The sequence below is a fragment of the Chenopodium album genome, chromosome 23 (assembly GCF_948465745.1).
Source record: "Chenopodium album chromosome 23, dcCheAlbu1.1, whole genome shotgun sequence".
Classification (NCBI taxonomy): Eukaryota; Viridiplantae; Streptophyta; class Magnoliopsida; order Caryophyllales; family Amaranthaceae; genus Chenopodium; species Chenopodium album.
The window spans coordinates 32,236,828-32,254,214 of record NC_137856.1 but is presented as its reverse complement, the minus strand read 5'-3'; the positions used below and the strand labels follow the sequence as shown (position 1 = coordinate 32,254,214).

Here is a 17,387-nt window from a genome sequence, read left to right as displayed (position 1 = left end):
TTATAATTTGATGGATTTGATATGATTTGATGTACTATACCAACTAACCTTGCGTAATTGTATGTTTTTTTAGCCACTTGATATAGTAATGATGATGATAAAATTATGGTTTTTTTTTTGGAAAATTTGTCAAAAACAACCTTTTAAAGTGTTTATTTTATCAAAAACAACCTTTTAAATTTTTTTTTGCAACTTCAGACCACATTAAAAAAAATTTTTATCAAAGACAACCTAATGCTAGTTTTCGGCGTTGACTCTATTTTTCTGATGTTGACCACGAGTGTGTGAGGCACGTGACTTCATATATTGCTAATTATACCCCTTTCCCCTCCAATTAACTCATATTAAAACCCTTCAAAGTGACAAATTACTTTGAGAGAGGAGGGGATTTAGTACGAGTGAATTGAAGGGAAAGGGGTGTAATTAGCAATATATGAGGTCACATGCCTCATACACTCGTTGTCAACATCGGAAAAATAGAGTCAATGCCGAAAACTAGCATTAGGTTGTCTTTGATAAAAATGAAATATAATGTGGTCTGAATTTGTAAAAAAATATTTAAAAGGTTGTTTTTAATAAAGTGAACACTTTAAAAGGTTGTTTCTAACAAATTTTCCTTTTTTTTTTTTTTTTACAATTAACACTATTTATGGCAAGATTCAATAAAAAAATGGCTATATGGTACTTAATATTCATCTGAAATAAACATTAAACAGCTCGTAGCAAACTCGAAAAGATTGCCTGGAATCAAGAAATGCCAATAGTTGGCGACTTGGCGCTAACTCAAGGCTAAAATAGACCTTACCTCACGATCAACAAACTAAGGGCCTGTTCTCTTACGTTGAAATCCAGTTTAGTTCAGTTCAGCTCAATTCAGTTCAGCTCCTAATTTCCTCCTCTTATAAATTATTCATTTCAGTTAAGTTCAGTTCAGTTCAGCTGAGTTCAGTTCAGTTCAGCTGAGTTCAATCAATGAGAACAGGCCCTAAAGTTCTCTAAAGAAATTCAAAAACAAGCGTATATTCTCAACTTAAATGTTTTTATCTAATCATTTACGAGTATAATTGTTGATCGTTACAGCGATATCTATATCTATATCTATATCTATACTTAGTATTTAAAAACACAAATCATCTTCCCCATCAAGCCACATGTTAATTCTATTTTTCACCAATGCCACATGTCACCTCATTTAACTTTTCTTTTTTTTTTTTTCCTAATCCCCTCTCTCATTTTTTTTTTTATAAAAGAAAAAAAATTTAATTAAATACATGTATCATGTATGAATGTTGTTTGCATGGTTCACTTTCCCCCAACTTAATATCTTCTACAATTATATTCAATTTTCACCCTTCTTCTCCTTTATTAATTATTCATTTTCCAATAAAATATATTATAAAATAAAAATTTATATTGTATACCTATAAACAACCCATGCAGGCGTGCATTGCACGGGCCAGAAGACTAGTTTAATGAAAAACATATTACAAATGAAGATATGTGAAAAGCTTTTAAATTTGAAAAATAAAGAATAATAATACTAATAATAAAATGGCTAAAAGGAAAGTAGGCGCATAACTTAATTAAGTATATCCCTGCTTCTAAAATTGTTAACTTGTTGATAATGTGCGCCATATACTATTTTAATTTAAAATATAAGGCATTTGTTATTCGAAATATATACAAAAAAAAAAAAAAAAAAAAAAAGGAACAATCCGTAGTAAGATTGTTTATATAATTACACTCCTAATTTTGCAAAAAAAAAAAAAAAAAAAAAAAAATAGGGAAAACTTTTTTGACGCTTATTTATAATGTGTTAATTAATAAGTTTATGATTATTATAAGCTATGTTCACTAAACAATTACTTCAAGGTTATTCTTTGACTAGCCTAAATATACGTAGTATAAGTTATTCTTTGGAGCTCTAATAAGTTCAGCCAATGAGAACAGACCCTTAGTACAATGCTTTTTCTTAGCCTAATTGAGGATTAATGCCTTGTTTTTCAGGTTTTCTCAGCTCTTGTGTGCAATGGAGCAGAGTCACAAGCATGATATATGTCGCAAAACAATTTTAATAAATTCCTTGTAGGCACACTATATACAATATACAATCTATAGTCTCTGTAGAGACAGAGTATATTATTGTTTTCACTTTTTGAGATCAGGAGTAAAGGTCTGTTCTCATTGACTGAACTCAGCTGAACTGTGCTAAGCTGAACTGAAATGAAAATTTTATAAGAGAAGGAAATTAGGAGCGGAGCGGAGCTGAACTGAACTGAATGAATTGAATTTCAACATATGAGAACAGGCCCTAAGCCAATTATAGAGACTATCTGCCTAAGAAGACGAGTTGCCTTGTCAGTTTGCAGCCAAAACTGATTCAATACTACAAAAATCGCCAATTATAGAGACTATCTGCCTAAGAAGACGAGTTGCCTTGTCAGTTTGCAGCCAAAACTGATTCAATACTACAAAAATCGCCAATTATAGAGACTATCTGCCTAAGAAGACGAGTTGCCTTGTCAGTTTGCAGCCAAAACTGATTCAATACTACAAAAATCAGAACTGCGCATACTGAGAAAGAGAAAAAATTACATACACAGGCACTGGCAATCCCAACAATCAAAAGACCCCACAATATCTTAAAAGAACCCACAATATCAAGTAAACAAGCCAAATATGGTAATAAAGCAAAGGCCAGCAACAGAACTATTACCATAGGCCAGCAACAGAACTCAGGTTCATCCATCGTACCATTATCACCAAAGAGAACAAATCTCATACTCTCCAAACAATGCCAGCAACCCAAAACAGCACCTTCACAATCACAAATCTTCATGTAATAAAGAGAAAGAAACCCCTTCCCCATCACAATTTTAAGCCAGGTGATAGTGTGACAGCAATCAGCAGTACTTCGAAGCCAAAATCAAGCAGCAAGTTCATGCTTCGTTTTTACTTCAGACCATTCCTTCTCTTCAGCTTCAATCTCAACACCCTTAAAGCCCACTGGAGCACATTATTATAATTAAATCTTCTACAAGATAATGAAATTAAATATTCCATGTCATACTCAAGATTTTATACTATTTTGCAATCATAGTGCAAAACACTGAAACAGTAAAGAGAGTTCATATAATACATCGAAGTATCAAACAATGAGTGCTACCTTGATGCAAAGAGGGAAGAGTGGCAACAGAATTAGATCATCAGGAAAACAAAGCATAATGCAAGGTCACCCTCATAGAATGTACAACACTACAAATAAGGAGAACTGATAGAAAAAAGGATTTATTGGAACGCACCTCAACATGGGATACCTCTGAGCTAATATCCATTCCATTTTGTTCTTCACGAGCTCCAATAAAGATCGTTTCATTATACCTGAAAAAAGAGGCAAAAGGGTCAGATTGCATATAATTCATTACAGATAGCAAATAGATTTACAACCAGCTGATTTTCTACCAGATAGCACAAACTATATTGCATGTTTGGATCACAATTGCCCAATATAAAGTCCAGAAGAATCGGCATTTACTTACTGGACTCAGACTCTACATCAACTATTGTTAATGATGATTCCTACTGCATGAACACCAAGCCTCTTACCCAACCAAACCTTAAAGCTGTAGGTGCCTAAGGAGGATCAAGGTTATCTCCATAATCATATTTTTCTCTCCTACCTTCCTATTTCATTAAATAAATGATTCATTTTTTTTTTCTTACAGCAGTCCAGAAGAAAAATGGCTACATACATGGTTGAGTCGTGCAACAGTGGTGCAGCTTCATAGGCGGCTTATTTCAACATCATAGTCTTTGCTCTAGAAGTTCCTCAGTCTGTTCTCTGCCCTCGACTATAAACAACATATAGTAACTGAGATGAAAAATCAGGGCCAGCCTGTTGAGGCACCTACTGTTACTGCTAAATGCAGACCTGAAAAAGTTGTGATAGAAATATCAGTTAACTGATTTTTCTATAACGCCGTTTTCAGGCCAGCATTTAGCAGTAACAGTTTAGGGTTCCCCTCTCCTCCATTGTGTAAATAATCGAGTATAGGCCTAATATGAACTTGTTAGGCCTATGAATTAGTATTACTATTACCTGACTATTATTCCAAAATTTAAACAAATAAAAGCTGTTAAATTAAATTAATAAACTTAAAAATCAGTTCTGACACGTACTTATAGAGAGACACCAAAGTCAAATAATGGTCGCAAAATTCAGTTTTCGACAAAATAGGCATCAAATCAATACAGTTTACTACTATTTCAATCTAAAGAGGCGGGTAATGATTGATGTACCTGTGTCATATATGGAGCAAACACCATAGCAATGTTGTGAACATAGCAATGTTGTGAACATTCATTTTATTGTACTGTTCTTCTCGAACAACATCAGCCATCAATTTGATGGCCTAATCAAGAAGAGAAATCTCCTTGGATGGAAGCATCCTCACAAGCTCAACACAATCATCTTCAGTTTGGCACTGCATCTGGAATAGTCTGCAAATTGTGTAATTGACAGTAATGCATGTGCATCTTCTGCTCAGCAAGATAAAATATCACATGCTCACCAGAGGACCACCCTGATTTTGATGAAAACAGAGCAAGGAAATGTACAAGAAAAGGCAGCACATTGATAAGATAAATCTAATGTAAAAAGACCAGCAAAGCTAGAATACATTCACTTGTAAGTAAAGAAACTTGCAGCGCTAAAGTGCACAATAATATCAATTTTCATAAACTGCTACCTTGAAACAAAAGATCATGTGCAATGCGTTCCCAAGGCAATGATACAGACATTAAAGAGCAGTTAAGAGGAAACAACTTATCATCTGAATTTTTTGAAGCTGCTGTATAAGCCTGTTAAGAGCAACAGATGCAGCTCTCCGGACAATTGTAGCAAAACCAAATCCACTTTTTGAATCAACAGACAACAGGTGATGAAGGCACTGATGAATGCTGGCTTTGGTCTGGTTAAACAAGAAAATTTAAAGACACGTTTTTAACATTTGTCAAGGGACAAAGAGAAACTGATACAATGTATAAACAGATTCGGGCTATACATGCCGGCCTAGCCTCCCCTCGATTCCACCACTGCCTCAAAACCATTCAACTCGAGAAAAACAGGTGCAATAGCTCAGAGAAGATAATTATACATCCGTTTGTACCTGTAGTATACTATATAATGTGCATCTACTGTAGAATTTGTGTGGAAATGAAAAAGAGTTGATTAAAAAAGGGTATAATTAAACAGTTGGGAAAATTGTCTTACATATTGAAAATAAACAAAAATAATCAAGCACAAATAACAGAAATCCAATTATTAACCAACAAAATTTGGAATGACTTGGTAAAGGTCTGAAGGACCAGAAAAGACCTAACGTCGATCAGTTTTACCAGTGGAGCGCTTCCCAGAGAAAAGATGTTTAGGTTTGAGATTAGGAATGACTCTATCTCCTTCTCCCTTACGAGCATCTTTGTTCCTTTTGTTGACAGATTTCTTGGCAAGTTTAATGGCTTTGCCCTTCTGGAGCGAGTCCTTGAATCCTTCTCCTGGTACAAGTTCACCAAGTGGTGGTCGTGATCTGGACCTAGACCTGGATTGAGATGCAGAACGTAGTTTCTTGTTGGATTGCTCAATATCCATATCCATAGCATCACCTTCTCCCATATCTGATGACCTCTGCCTCTTCCGACCCCTTGACTTGCTACGAGCTCTGTCAATTGCTGCAGAAGGGTCGATTCCCAGTTTTGTTAATTGCCTTCCCATTCTCTTGGTTGTAAACTTCCTATCCTTATCAAACTTCCTCGGCACAATAGGTCTGCTCCTAGCAGTGCTCTTTTTCAACCTGTGTTCTCCAATAAGCAAGCCTTTCTTTTTCCTGATTTCGGCCAGTGCCTCTTTCTCTTCTGCTGTCAGCTCTTCACCGTCCATCTCAAAGTCTTCCTCAGACTCATCTGCTTCTCTCTCCAACTCTTCAAGCCTATGCAGGATATCAGGATCAATAAAGTCATAAACATTGTGACCATCAAGAAATTCAGGCATAATGTCTTCTTTCCATTCATCATCTGCCAAGATATAATGCTTCTTCAAGCTAGCAGAGTAAACACCAGCACCACCATTCTCAACCTCTAACTGCCTTTCAGTTATTCTTTGTTCTTTCTCCGTAGCTGCTTCCTTGGCCTTGGCTTCAATAACCCCAAGAGGTATGCAAGGTGGTCTTTCCTTCTGGTCTCGGAGCTTTGGAACAGCCACATGGAAACGGTTCAAGCAATCATTTATCTTCTTAGACTTCATCTTCAGTTCAACCCTCTGATCCAACAGCCTGTCACAAGCCGCACTCTTCACTGAAATAACCCCTTCTTCAGTCAGAGTACTCATGGTTAGAAGAACTCCCTCTTCAGTAGCCTCACCTACCACTGTTTTCAAAGCCTCAGCTTTCATTTCCATGACCAGCTTCTTGTCTTCCTCGGGAATATTATCAAATGACACCAAATCGGTCTTGTTGCACACTATGATCAAAGGCTTATTCATGAAAAGAGACTTGATACTGTGAAAGAGTGCAGCTTGCTGGGCAATAGTATAACCACATGATCCGGAAATGTCCAAAAAGAAGAGGACTGCAGCTCGGAGATGTGCAAGAGCAGTGATACTGCACATCTCAATAATATTCCTATCTTCAAATGGTCGGTCCAGAATCCCAGGGGTATCAATCACTTGATACCTCAAATACTTGTAATCTGTATGACCCACAAAGAGCGACTTAGTTGTAAATGCATAGGGCTGCACATCTACATCAGCCTTCGTAATCTTGTTCATGAACGAACTCTTCCCCACATTGGGATAACCACAAATTAAAATCGTTCTTGTGTTTGGGTCAATAGAAGGCAACCTTGCCATGTGCTTCCTAACTTGTTCAAGATAAGCCAAACTATGGCTAATTCGTTTCATCACAGTGCACATTCGACCAAGAGCAGCAACTTTCAGACACTTACATCTGTACAACGAATCACCATAATTCAACAGCTTAACATAATCCTTAGAAATCTTCGAAATCAAATTCCTAGCAGTATTCACTTGCCCAAGGGCAAGCTTGTAATGATCCTTGTTGTAAAGAACATGGAGAAGATCCCCGTAAAAAGGGTGGATATCGTCGAGCCTAGGGAACTCATCAATAATAGCAGACAACTTTTCCTGAAAATTCTGTTGTGTGTATTTTACTTTCCTCTTGTAAAACTCCCTAAGACGAGAGATTGAATAGCCTTTGTGGACAACCGTTGGGGTTTGTCGTTGCGTTCTCGATAGAACAATGTCTATCATTTCTTTCCCATTTGGTACCACAGTTATCTTCTTTAGATTATACTGCACCATTGTTACAACCTGAACAGAAATTTATAATCAAAAAAATTATGTTTGTAAATTCATGAAATTGTCACAATAAAGTAGAAAAACAATCAAATCATACATGAAAATCGATAATTCCATTGTTACAACCTTTTAATCAACCTAAACAGAAATCTATAATCATGTAAACTATGCATGTAAATTCATAAATTTGTCACTATAAAATAGAAAAACAATCAAATCATACATGAATATCGAAAATTCCATTGTTACAACCTTCTAATCAACCCTGAACAGAAATTTATAATCATATAAACTATGTACGTAAATTCATGAATTTGTCACTATAAAGTTCAAAACTAACAAACAAATCATACATGAAAATCGAAAATTCGTTCAAATTAAAACAAACAACGCGATCACAACTACACTACAAATTAAAAGCTACGAAATTCAATTACTACGCAATTACACCATGAGAATTGTACAAAAATAAGGGAAATTTAGAATGGTATAGTTCAATACTATACTAACAATTATATGAACGATAAACCCTAGATTGTGAAATTGAAATTCGATGCTTAAAAAAAAAAAAAAAAAAAAAAAAAAAAACCTCAGAAAACTCGGAAGGTGCTTCAATGGAGAATTACGGTTGAATGGAGGAGAGACAAAGGGGTAAATAATTTGTCACAGGGTTTTGTGTGTTTTAGGATGGACGGCTAGGATGTGGGGTAGATTGAAGGAGGGAGATGGACGGCTAAGATGTGTTGTGAGTTTGATGTAAAAAAAATTGTAAATTAAGGGTAATAGGGTAATTTTATCTGATAAATATTAAAGGGTAGTAAAATACGAGGGTAAAAATAAAAGAAAATGTTTTGATTTTCATTTTTAAGAGTGAAGCACAAGAAAGCGGCAAATCAGTGTTGATCAATCTTTCTGCTCTCTCTCGATTTCATCGCTTGCCTCTCAATAATAAGGTAAATTTGTTTTTTTTGATTGTAAATCAACTTTTAATTTCCTAAGATTTTGAATTTCTAATTAGAATGTAGTGTTTCAATCTGTCGATTGTTTTTTGTTCCATATATTTCATGAATTTAATCCTGCAATTCGATGTTTTTGATTGATTGAATAATTCTTAAGGTTTAATTGATTAGAAATTGTGTTTTAATTTTGCTTACTGGTTCGATTATCGCATTTGGGGGTTTAATACACTGTTTTTGATCCAGAAACTATCCCCAAAATTAGGGCTTTTGCTTAGTGTTCTGTTGATTACTTTAAATTTTTGTCAGGGGTTGTTAGAATTTGAGCACAAATTAAACTAATTTTAATCCAAAATTAGGGTTTAATGTGTGTGCAAAATCTGGTTTTGAAGTGACTATTATGTAAAATATAGCCTCCTGAGTGTAAATAACAGCTGAAGTTGAAAAGGGTAAAAGAAATTTTTTTTACCCAGCTTACAGTTTCAAGCTTAAGTCTTTCGAATGTAGGGTTCAACTAGCTTATATCGTGATACAGATGGTTGAGGACTTGATGAAGGAGGGGTTAGATTTTTGGTATCTGTTTTATGTTATATATGAGCTTCCAAGAGCATTTACTATTTTGTAGATTCTTTAATTGGATGGAAGAATGTTATTATCGTCGCGATTTGGCAATGTTGCATGTTTTGGTACTATTAGTTGGCATTTTTAAAGGATGGTATAGGCTTATATGGATTTAATGATAACTTTACGCTGTGGTGGGCTATATGTGGAGAGTATTCTTTGTCAGGAGGGGGTGATGAAGAAGTTAATGGAAGATTATATTTGCATCAGATTTGTTTACTTAGTTGATAGCATGTTCTGATTGCTTTGGGTAGTTGTAAGTTGGTCTATGATGGTTGGTGCTTGGAGTTGAAAAGAGGACGATGAAAGATTTTACGAATATGAGTTTTGGAGCAGCAGAGCTTGTCAATATATACGGCATTTACCAAGTTTAATTGGAATTTGGGTGTTAAATACATATTGCATAATTGAATACAACATCTATGCCCCAACTGTACCTTTTGTTTGATCACATTAGACGTTAAATTAGATTTTTTTTCAATACATTTCGCAATTTTGAATACAAATATTGACATTGAATGGAATTGTATATTAAGGTTGTTATAATCGTAAGAACTTTTGAAAGTTTGCACTGATCCCCTCTTTCGTCTTGGGTTCAGATAGTTGACTACACCTAATCAAGATGTTTCTCACCAGGTAAATTTAATCTCTGTCTACGAATCTATTGTTGGATGGTGTAAAAGTTTCCAAATATATGCCTTGAACAATTTTTATGATAAGACTTATGCTGACACTTTTCTGTCGTGTGCTTTGAATTAAGGACTGAGTATGACAGAGGAGTCAATACATTCTCACCTGAAGGTCGGTTGTTTCAGGTTGAGTATGCTATTGAGGCTATCAAGGTATACTGTTCATTTTTACAGCTCTCGTTAGCTTGCTATGTCCTATGTGTGATACTTTATTTTACTTTGGATTTTTTTATTTTTTTTGGGGGGGGGGGGGGTGTTATAGTGGATTTTAAGAGCTAACTTGGAAACTCCATTGTCTTGCCAAAATGCAGCTGGGTTCTACTGCGATTGGGATAAAGACCAAGGAAGGTGTTGTGCTTGTTGTGGAAAAACGTATCACATCTCCATTGCTGGTATCTATTCCCTCTGAAATTAGCACCTCTTCCTTTTCTAGCTGTCTGAATTTATACCAAATTGGTCAACTTTGCTCTTTTTATCATTTGATAGCTAGTCCCTTGCACTGCTTTAATTTCTTAATAATTTCTGATAAACATTTGGTCAAATGGTATTTTAATGTGTGAGTTTCATTGGTACAAACATTTTAAGGCTGGCCTTTAGCCTTCTGATTCTGGGAGCAAGTCGAGCAACCTTATGTTATGGTCCCATTAATTTTTGTACTGTTCCAAATTTTACAAGGAAACTGCATTCGTTCTTATGATATCTGCATCACATGTAGAGTTGAGAATCTCAACTTGGCTCTCTAGAAAATTGTTCTTGGCTCATGAAAATGGTAAGTGTATGGTGATGATAAATTTCATCAACCTTTTGAGGCAGAACCACCAAGTGTAGTTGTAAACTTCACACATGCTATATTTTATAATCTATTCAGTTTTTTTTGCATGGTACTCAAAATACTACCTCAAATCTTTGTTTCTTCTCTCTTAGGAGCCTAGCAGTGTAGAAAAAATCATGGAAATTGACGACCATATAGGATGTGCCATGAGTGGATTGATTGCTGATGCTCGCACACTTGTTGAACATGCACGAGTGGAGACCCAGGTACTTTTGAAGCATCATGTTGTTACTATAATTTGGCTTTGCAAATTATTGTTGTATGGAGTGACTGATTTCTTTTTATTCTGGTTGTTCTTGGTGTCAACTCAATATGCAACAGAATCATAGGTTCTCTTACGGTGAACCAATGACTGTTGAGTCAACTACACAGGCTTTATGTGATTTAGCTCTTCGTTTTGGGGAAGGAGACGAAGAGTCGATGGTAAGTAAAAGACAGAGGGAGGATCTTGTTCAAAACATGCAAAACTCTATGTTTTCGATAGATTATGTGGGTTATCTTCAGCCAAAATTGAAACCCACATTATTTACCTTATACATAGAGATTTACATGTAAACCTATGTTTTTCTTGCTGTAGAGTGTAGATAGCTCCCACCCTCTCATAGTGGTTTGATTTACGGAGTTTTAAGTTTTCATATAAAGAGTTGAGTTTCCAACTACCTAAACATTTAATGGTCACTCATCTGTTTATAATGGATTGTGTGTTTGTGCAGTCTCGCCCTTTTGGTGTATCTCTGCTCATTGCGGGTCATGATGAAAACGGACCAAGCTTGTAAGTCAAAATTTGTTGGAATTTAATAAGCTCCAACCTTTTCCTAAATGCCAATCTCATAGAACTTCACTTTGCCTATAATCTGGTGACTTTAGGGGGTTGTCTATCTGGATTTTAAACATACTGCTCATCTCTGTATGTAGGTATCATACAGATCCTTCTGGTACATTCTGGCAATGTAGTGCAAAGGCTATTGGTTCTGGTTCTGAAGGTGCAGATAGTTCCTTGCAGGAGCAATATCGAAAGGTATATATCCCTGTTTATATGTATGCCAGATTTGATTATCTTGATTCTTTGCCGGTATTGAATATTCACAAAACACGATATAAATATACAAATTCGTTGAAGAGAAAAATGTGACTATAAGTATGAAGAATTTTGAAGTTACAAGCAGGCATCATCCTGTAAATCTGTAAGATCACTAAAAAAGCCTGAACAGAGTGTCTTATGTATAGCAACGAGAGAATCTTGCAAGTGTAATTAGAAGAATTTTTGTTTGAAATTCTCTCCTTTCTTTCAGTTCATAGATCCACCAGAAAAGGCATGCCACTGTAAAAACCTTCCCATCCTTTTCCCTGTCAGGATTGACTTGTGAGAAATGCCAAGGCTTGAGCTGGGAGTCTCTTTGTTTCCATTGACTATTGGGAACTTTACGCCACCGAAGGTTGGCTGATTGGGAAGCTGTATAATGAGGAAGGGAATTAAAGCAGCGAAGAGTCTAGACTTGTAGAGTGTAGAAAAAAGGTCTTCTTGCCTAAATGCTTCTTCTCACTTTTGAGCTTCTACTTGCTTAATTCAGGAAAAAAAAAAAGGGGGGGGGGGGGGGGGGTTTGAATCACTCTTATGTCAAAGGGTATGTGATTCCTTGGGATCTCCTAAGCTACTTCTTCTCCTTTGATATATGATCAGAAATCCTTTTTTAAGAACGGATGATTCCTCCTTCCTGGGTTGGCATACTGATATACTAGGTCTTGAGTGGCATCAAAAGGAGCAAGGCAAACCACCCCTTTTTACGATATTTCATGTCCAGTAAATCTAGTTTGGAATAATTAATCTTCTGTAGCCACAAAACCCTTATAAAAGCTAGGCATGCATTTCTCTGAAGGAACTTCCTCCCTTTTTATCCTTCCACAACATACTTAGGTAACTGCATAGCCATAATAGAATTAATAAGCAAACTGAACCATTGTTATTATAAAAAAAAATTGATCCATGGAAAAGGTGCTGTCTCAGAATGCAGCTAGAGAATAGAGATGGTTGTTTATAAGTCATAACCGAAGATTTTTTAGGCCACATTCCATGATGATTGTCATCAGTGTTGAGCCTATCCATACTGGCTATCCTAATGCCTTAACGTTCTTTCGGGCCTTGGCTTTTAAGGTAAAGTAGGCTAAAGGGAATGGAGAAGTATGGGCAGATTTCTGTAAATTATATAGAAAGATACAGTAAGTTGACGACTTCCACTCTAACGCCTGATACCCAGACAATGGGAAAATGGTTCTTCCTTGTTCTAAATAACACTGTTCACATTAGTATTAATGATCTTGATTATTCTTTATGTTTCAATCTTACATAGCATAAACATTCCTCTGCTTCCCATTGCAGGATTTAACTTTTCAAGAAGCTGAGACAATAGCGCTTTCCATCTTGAAGCAGGTTATGGAGGAAAAGGTAGTGCTTTTTTTGTGATCAATGTTTAGTTTAAGCTGTTGCAATTGCATATATAGTGTTCTAATCTTTATTTTTTTTTTCCTTGTTAGGTGACTCCAAACAATGTTGACATTGCAAAGGTCTCCCCAACCTACCACTTGTATTCTCCATCTGAAGTGGAGGCTGTCATCGGTCGCCTTTAAGTTGTACTCTGCCAGAAGCCGCTGTGCCTATCTTTAGTCCTCCTGATTTCTCTCTTGATGCTTTGGCTCTCTCTGGTTAATTAATATTGCCAGAAACCATACCTAATCAATTTGAGGTTCAAAGCTGTTCTTGCACAGTAGTGTATTCTGTTTTGCTGAGTGCCCGAAATTAAGAGGGACTCAAACCTTACAGAAACTGACAGGAACGTAGATTATAGGATCCTAGAATTACTGGATAATCAGATATGTTCTGGTGGTTCATGAATATTTGCTTTATAGCTTATAGAGGGTCAAACTAATTGCAACTTTGTGAGTCAAGATTCTATCCATTGCTTGCCATCAGCAGGTTTCAAATTGATGAATTTTTCTTTTCACAAGCTGAGATGGATTTCTTGTTGCATCTTAACATTGCTCAAGAAATGTTTTATGTCAAAAGAATTTCGTTGACAATGGCTTTATTAGTTAATTTGCGTTAGTTGAAAACAAAGTAGACCAAGTACATCTTTTAGGCCCTGTTCAATTAGTAAGAATAATTTTAATTCATCAAACATAATTTCAATTATTTAAAAATAAGGTGGAGTGAACAGAGTATAACATTAGTTTTTGCAAACCAACTTGAAACAAAACAATAAAGCCTATAAAGGTGATAGTTTGCTCTCGTTGGAGGCCCTAATTGCTGGATGAAATCTCAAATGACAACAAAACTTGTCAAAAGGCAAAGAATTATGGCAAGTTTGAGAATCATATGATGAACTATCTAAATGACCTAAAGTTTGATTTAGGGCCTGTTCTCTTCCGTTGAAATTCAGTTCAGTTCAGCTCAGTTCAGTTCAGCTCAGCTCTTATGTCTAATGATATTGTTGATGATATAAAGCCAAATTTCATTCTTTTAAGCTCTTATTACAACGACGCAACAAATAATAATAATAATAATAATAATAATAATAATAATAATAATAATAATAATAATAATAATAATATTAATAATAATAATTATTATTATCAATAAATAATAATAATAATAATCATGAATAAATAATAATAATAATAATAATAACAATAATACTAATAATAATAATCAATAATTAATAATAATAATAATAATAACAATAATTAATAATAATAATAATAATATCGATACAATTCATTGTTCAAATGGTTCTATTTTTTTGATACACATTTCTATTGTTAATCTTATTGAGAAAATTAGAGTATTACACAACTTAAACTAATTTTCATAGTCAGTTAGTTCTTCGTCTTCTTCTTGTCCACCAAGCTCCTCCATTACCTCGGCATTCCTCTGAACTGACTCCCATATCTGATCAGTTATTTCTTGTCGGACAATATCCATAGCTGCTTTTCTGCTAAATGTAAGTGTTTTGTGTTCTTTTGTCATAATACTATTTTATTTTAAAATTAAATAGTATATGTGTTTAAAATATTTAGAGGTTTCAAGTTTTTAATATATTTTCCATAAATTATAATTATATTATAAATTTTATAATTATGTCATATGAAATAGTACATTTGTATATACACATAGGTATAGTAATATATAATCAAAGACCACTAATCCGTAGTTAAAAATCACTAATTAATAAGTTCAGTTCAGTTCAGCTCAGTTCAGTTCAGTTGATTTCAGTCAATCAGAACAGGCCCTTACTCGAGATTCTTGGCTCATTTTAACAATATGAATCTATTTTTTAGTGGCTCGTTGTGCTTTTGGTGGAGTGCTCATCATATTTTTTTGGTGTTTAGAGAACCATAAGGGTGGGGGAGAATCAATTTTATAATATTCAGAAATCGAAAGAAAGCTTTATTTACTAGCTATCCTTTACTCTCAATCTCATTATAAAACTATGTAATTCTTAAAAAGTAACTCATGATCGACTGATTAACCCCTGAATAAATAACCTCTAAATAATAACCTCTAAATAATAACCCTGACTAACGAGTAATCTTTAAATAAGTAATCCCTGACCGAAAAACCTCGGCTACCCAGTGTGGCCCGCCTGCCATGTTTATTATTTTGACTATTTTCTATTCAATTAAAAGGAAAAAAAAAAAACCTTGAAATAATAGACCTTTCTAGAGAAATCAGGGGGGAAGCTTGAGGAAGAGTCCACCCAGAATATCACTTCGAAAATTCGAGGGAAGAACAACAAAGAACGAAGGTGGAATAATGGGAATAGTGAAGAGCTGCTTCTCATTCATGGTGGGTACTGTTTGCGGCGTTTATATCGCCCAGAATTACAAAGTTCCTGATGTTCAAAAACTCGCTTCTACCGCCTTGTTCATGGGTCGTCTCATCGAGCAAAATTATCGCAAGCCCAAGAAATCTGACGAAGATTAGTCAATTTTTCTGGGATCATTCAATTCTAACAGGTTTTTACTTTTTCATATTAGGGTTTAATATGATTTTTAAATTTTTTTGATGTGATTTTGTGGGTAGTTGTAATAGTATAAGCAATTCTTGGTGATTTAGCTGGATTTTTTGTGGTGGGGTATACTTAGATTTTTGTGGGAAGTGTCAAATATTGACTATAATTCGAGTAATGTAAATTTTGATACTGATGATTTAAATTAAAGAAAATTTTGTTCTTGACAAGTTTATGAATTTATAGGTTTTCTTTTGTTGATGAAATTGTTGATGATGTTTTGATTGAATTAATATTGATTAGGTTGGGACTGTTGTGAATTTGTGATTGTACACCAATTTCATAGAATTGCAAAGTTCATATTGTAGGGATTTGATATAATTCTTGGGCTGGTGTAAGTCTGAAGCTATTGTTTGTGTTTAATCATACTGTTTATCGTCTCGAAATCATTGTTATTGTCTGAAAGGATGTTTTAAATCTTCCACTCGGCTTTCTGTCCTTGTACTGCACTGATCAAAGATGATGTGCTTGAAATAGGAACAATGAAACTTTCTTATTTTGCTACTGTTGTTAGGCAATGTAGAATGCATATAGATGCAACCATTGGCGCAATACCAATGTCAGCATTCCTGGCTTTAGAGTGCACTTTGGTATTTGGTTTTAGAGTGCAGTATGCACTGCATATAAAGGGCAAGTTGTGGGAATGTGGGATGTATCCTTACGTTTCTTGTGAATCGTTAGAATGACTTATAGCAGAAGCTTGGATGGTGGATCGTATTGTCAAACTTGATTTGTTATTAGATAGAAATCTATCAGTAAGGTTCAGCAGCTTGAACTTCCTTCTCTCTTTTCTACCAGCCTTCTTCACTCTCATGAGAAACTATATCTTCCTTGAAGCTGCAAAAGGCTTTGAAGGCCATACCTTCTTCCCAATGAGTAATAACTTTTACTTTTGAAACTTGTTCTTAAGGTTGTTGGGGGCTACATGGCTACAAATCCTGCGTTTTGACTGTGAATTTTATCTAGCTTATTGGCTTCTTGTAGGTCATGTTATATGATGCCAATAATGATTGGCAGCCGCAGAGTGGTGCAGAAATTGTAGATGCCTTCTTTACTATCCTTAGAATCTGCTTGTTAGGTATACTGTCTTGTCATTGTAGGATTGATTTGCCTTAGTTGAAGAAATTCTGCTTTGACAAATCTGCATGACATAAGTTCTCAATTTCACAGTGAACATGAAATGCCTGATTGGCTTTCACTTATGGTTGAGATAGGCTTAATCCATGGTTTGGATGACTACTAGCGCTTGCTCACCCATGAATATGTCCTGCTGATTGCTGACTCTGAGCCTGACAAACTATGTCAGGTATCAGGGTTTATGGCTTGAATTTAATCTTTCAGAGTAGTTAGCCCTAATTAAAAGATTAGTTAAGATGTATGCTGCCTATCCGGTTCTAGTTGAATGTGCAAGCAAGTTTATTGTGAATAATTGGGAGGAGTTATTGGAAGCTTTATAGTGCATTCTAACTATTACTGAATCATAAATTTATTCAAACAGATTGATTAAGCAGGTAAACTTTCCTATACTTGATCTTTACCTTGTGAGCTATTCGAGCTACCTTTAGAGTTGCTAGAGGCTTTTGATGAAACCCAACCCTTCTTAAGCAGAGATTAGTTTACCAAACCGACTGCCTTTTTTGCCTGTCTTGCTTTTACTTTTGTGTTCACACCTGTGAACATAGTGTATCTGTTTGGTCTGAAGCATCTTTGCATGACTAGTTCTTTTCCTTTCATCGGAAGTTGAATTGTCATAATGTGTTGCAAATTTGTGATTAGTATCTGCAGATTCCTTTTGCTCTTAACCTGTAGTATCTTAGGATTTCATTTGGACCTCTTTTCTCAACTGTCCAACAAAAA

At 35.1% G+C, this 17,387-nt stretch overlaps 1 protein-coding gene and 1 pseudogene across 1 annotated transcript; one reads left to right on the top strand and one right to left on the bottom strand.

Annotated features, from left to right (window-relative positions):
- Positions 1-5,226: 5,226 nt before the first annotated feature.
- Positions 5,227-7,372, bottom strand: LOC145608561 (nucleolar GTP-binding protein 1 pseudogene; annotated as a pseudogene).
- An 849-nt stretch (positions 7,373-8,221) lies between these two features.
- LOC145608229 (proteasome subunit alpha type-5) lies at positions 8,222-13,454 on the top strand. The gene is made up of 10 exons (XM_081663841.1): positions 8,222-8,322; positions 9,546-9,582; positions 9,707-9,788; positions 9,947-10,027; positions 10,560-10,673; positions 10,789-10,890; positions 11,181-11,239; positions 11,383-11,485; positions 12,845-12,910; positions 13,000-13,454. The coding sequence occupies exons 2-10, from the start codon at positions 9,569-9,571 to the stop codon at positions 13,090-13,092; spliced, it is 714 nt and encodes a 237-aa protein (XP_081519967.1). The 5' UTR covers positions 8,222-8,322; positions 9,546-9,568; the 3' UTR covers positions 13,093-13,454.
- Positions 13,455-17,387: the final 3,933 nt, after the last annotated feature.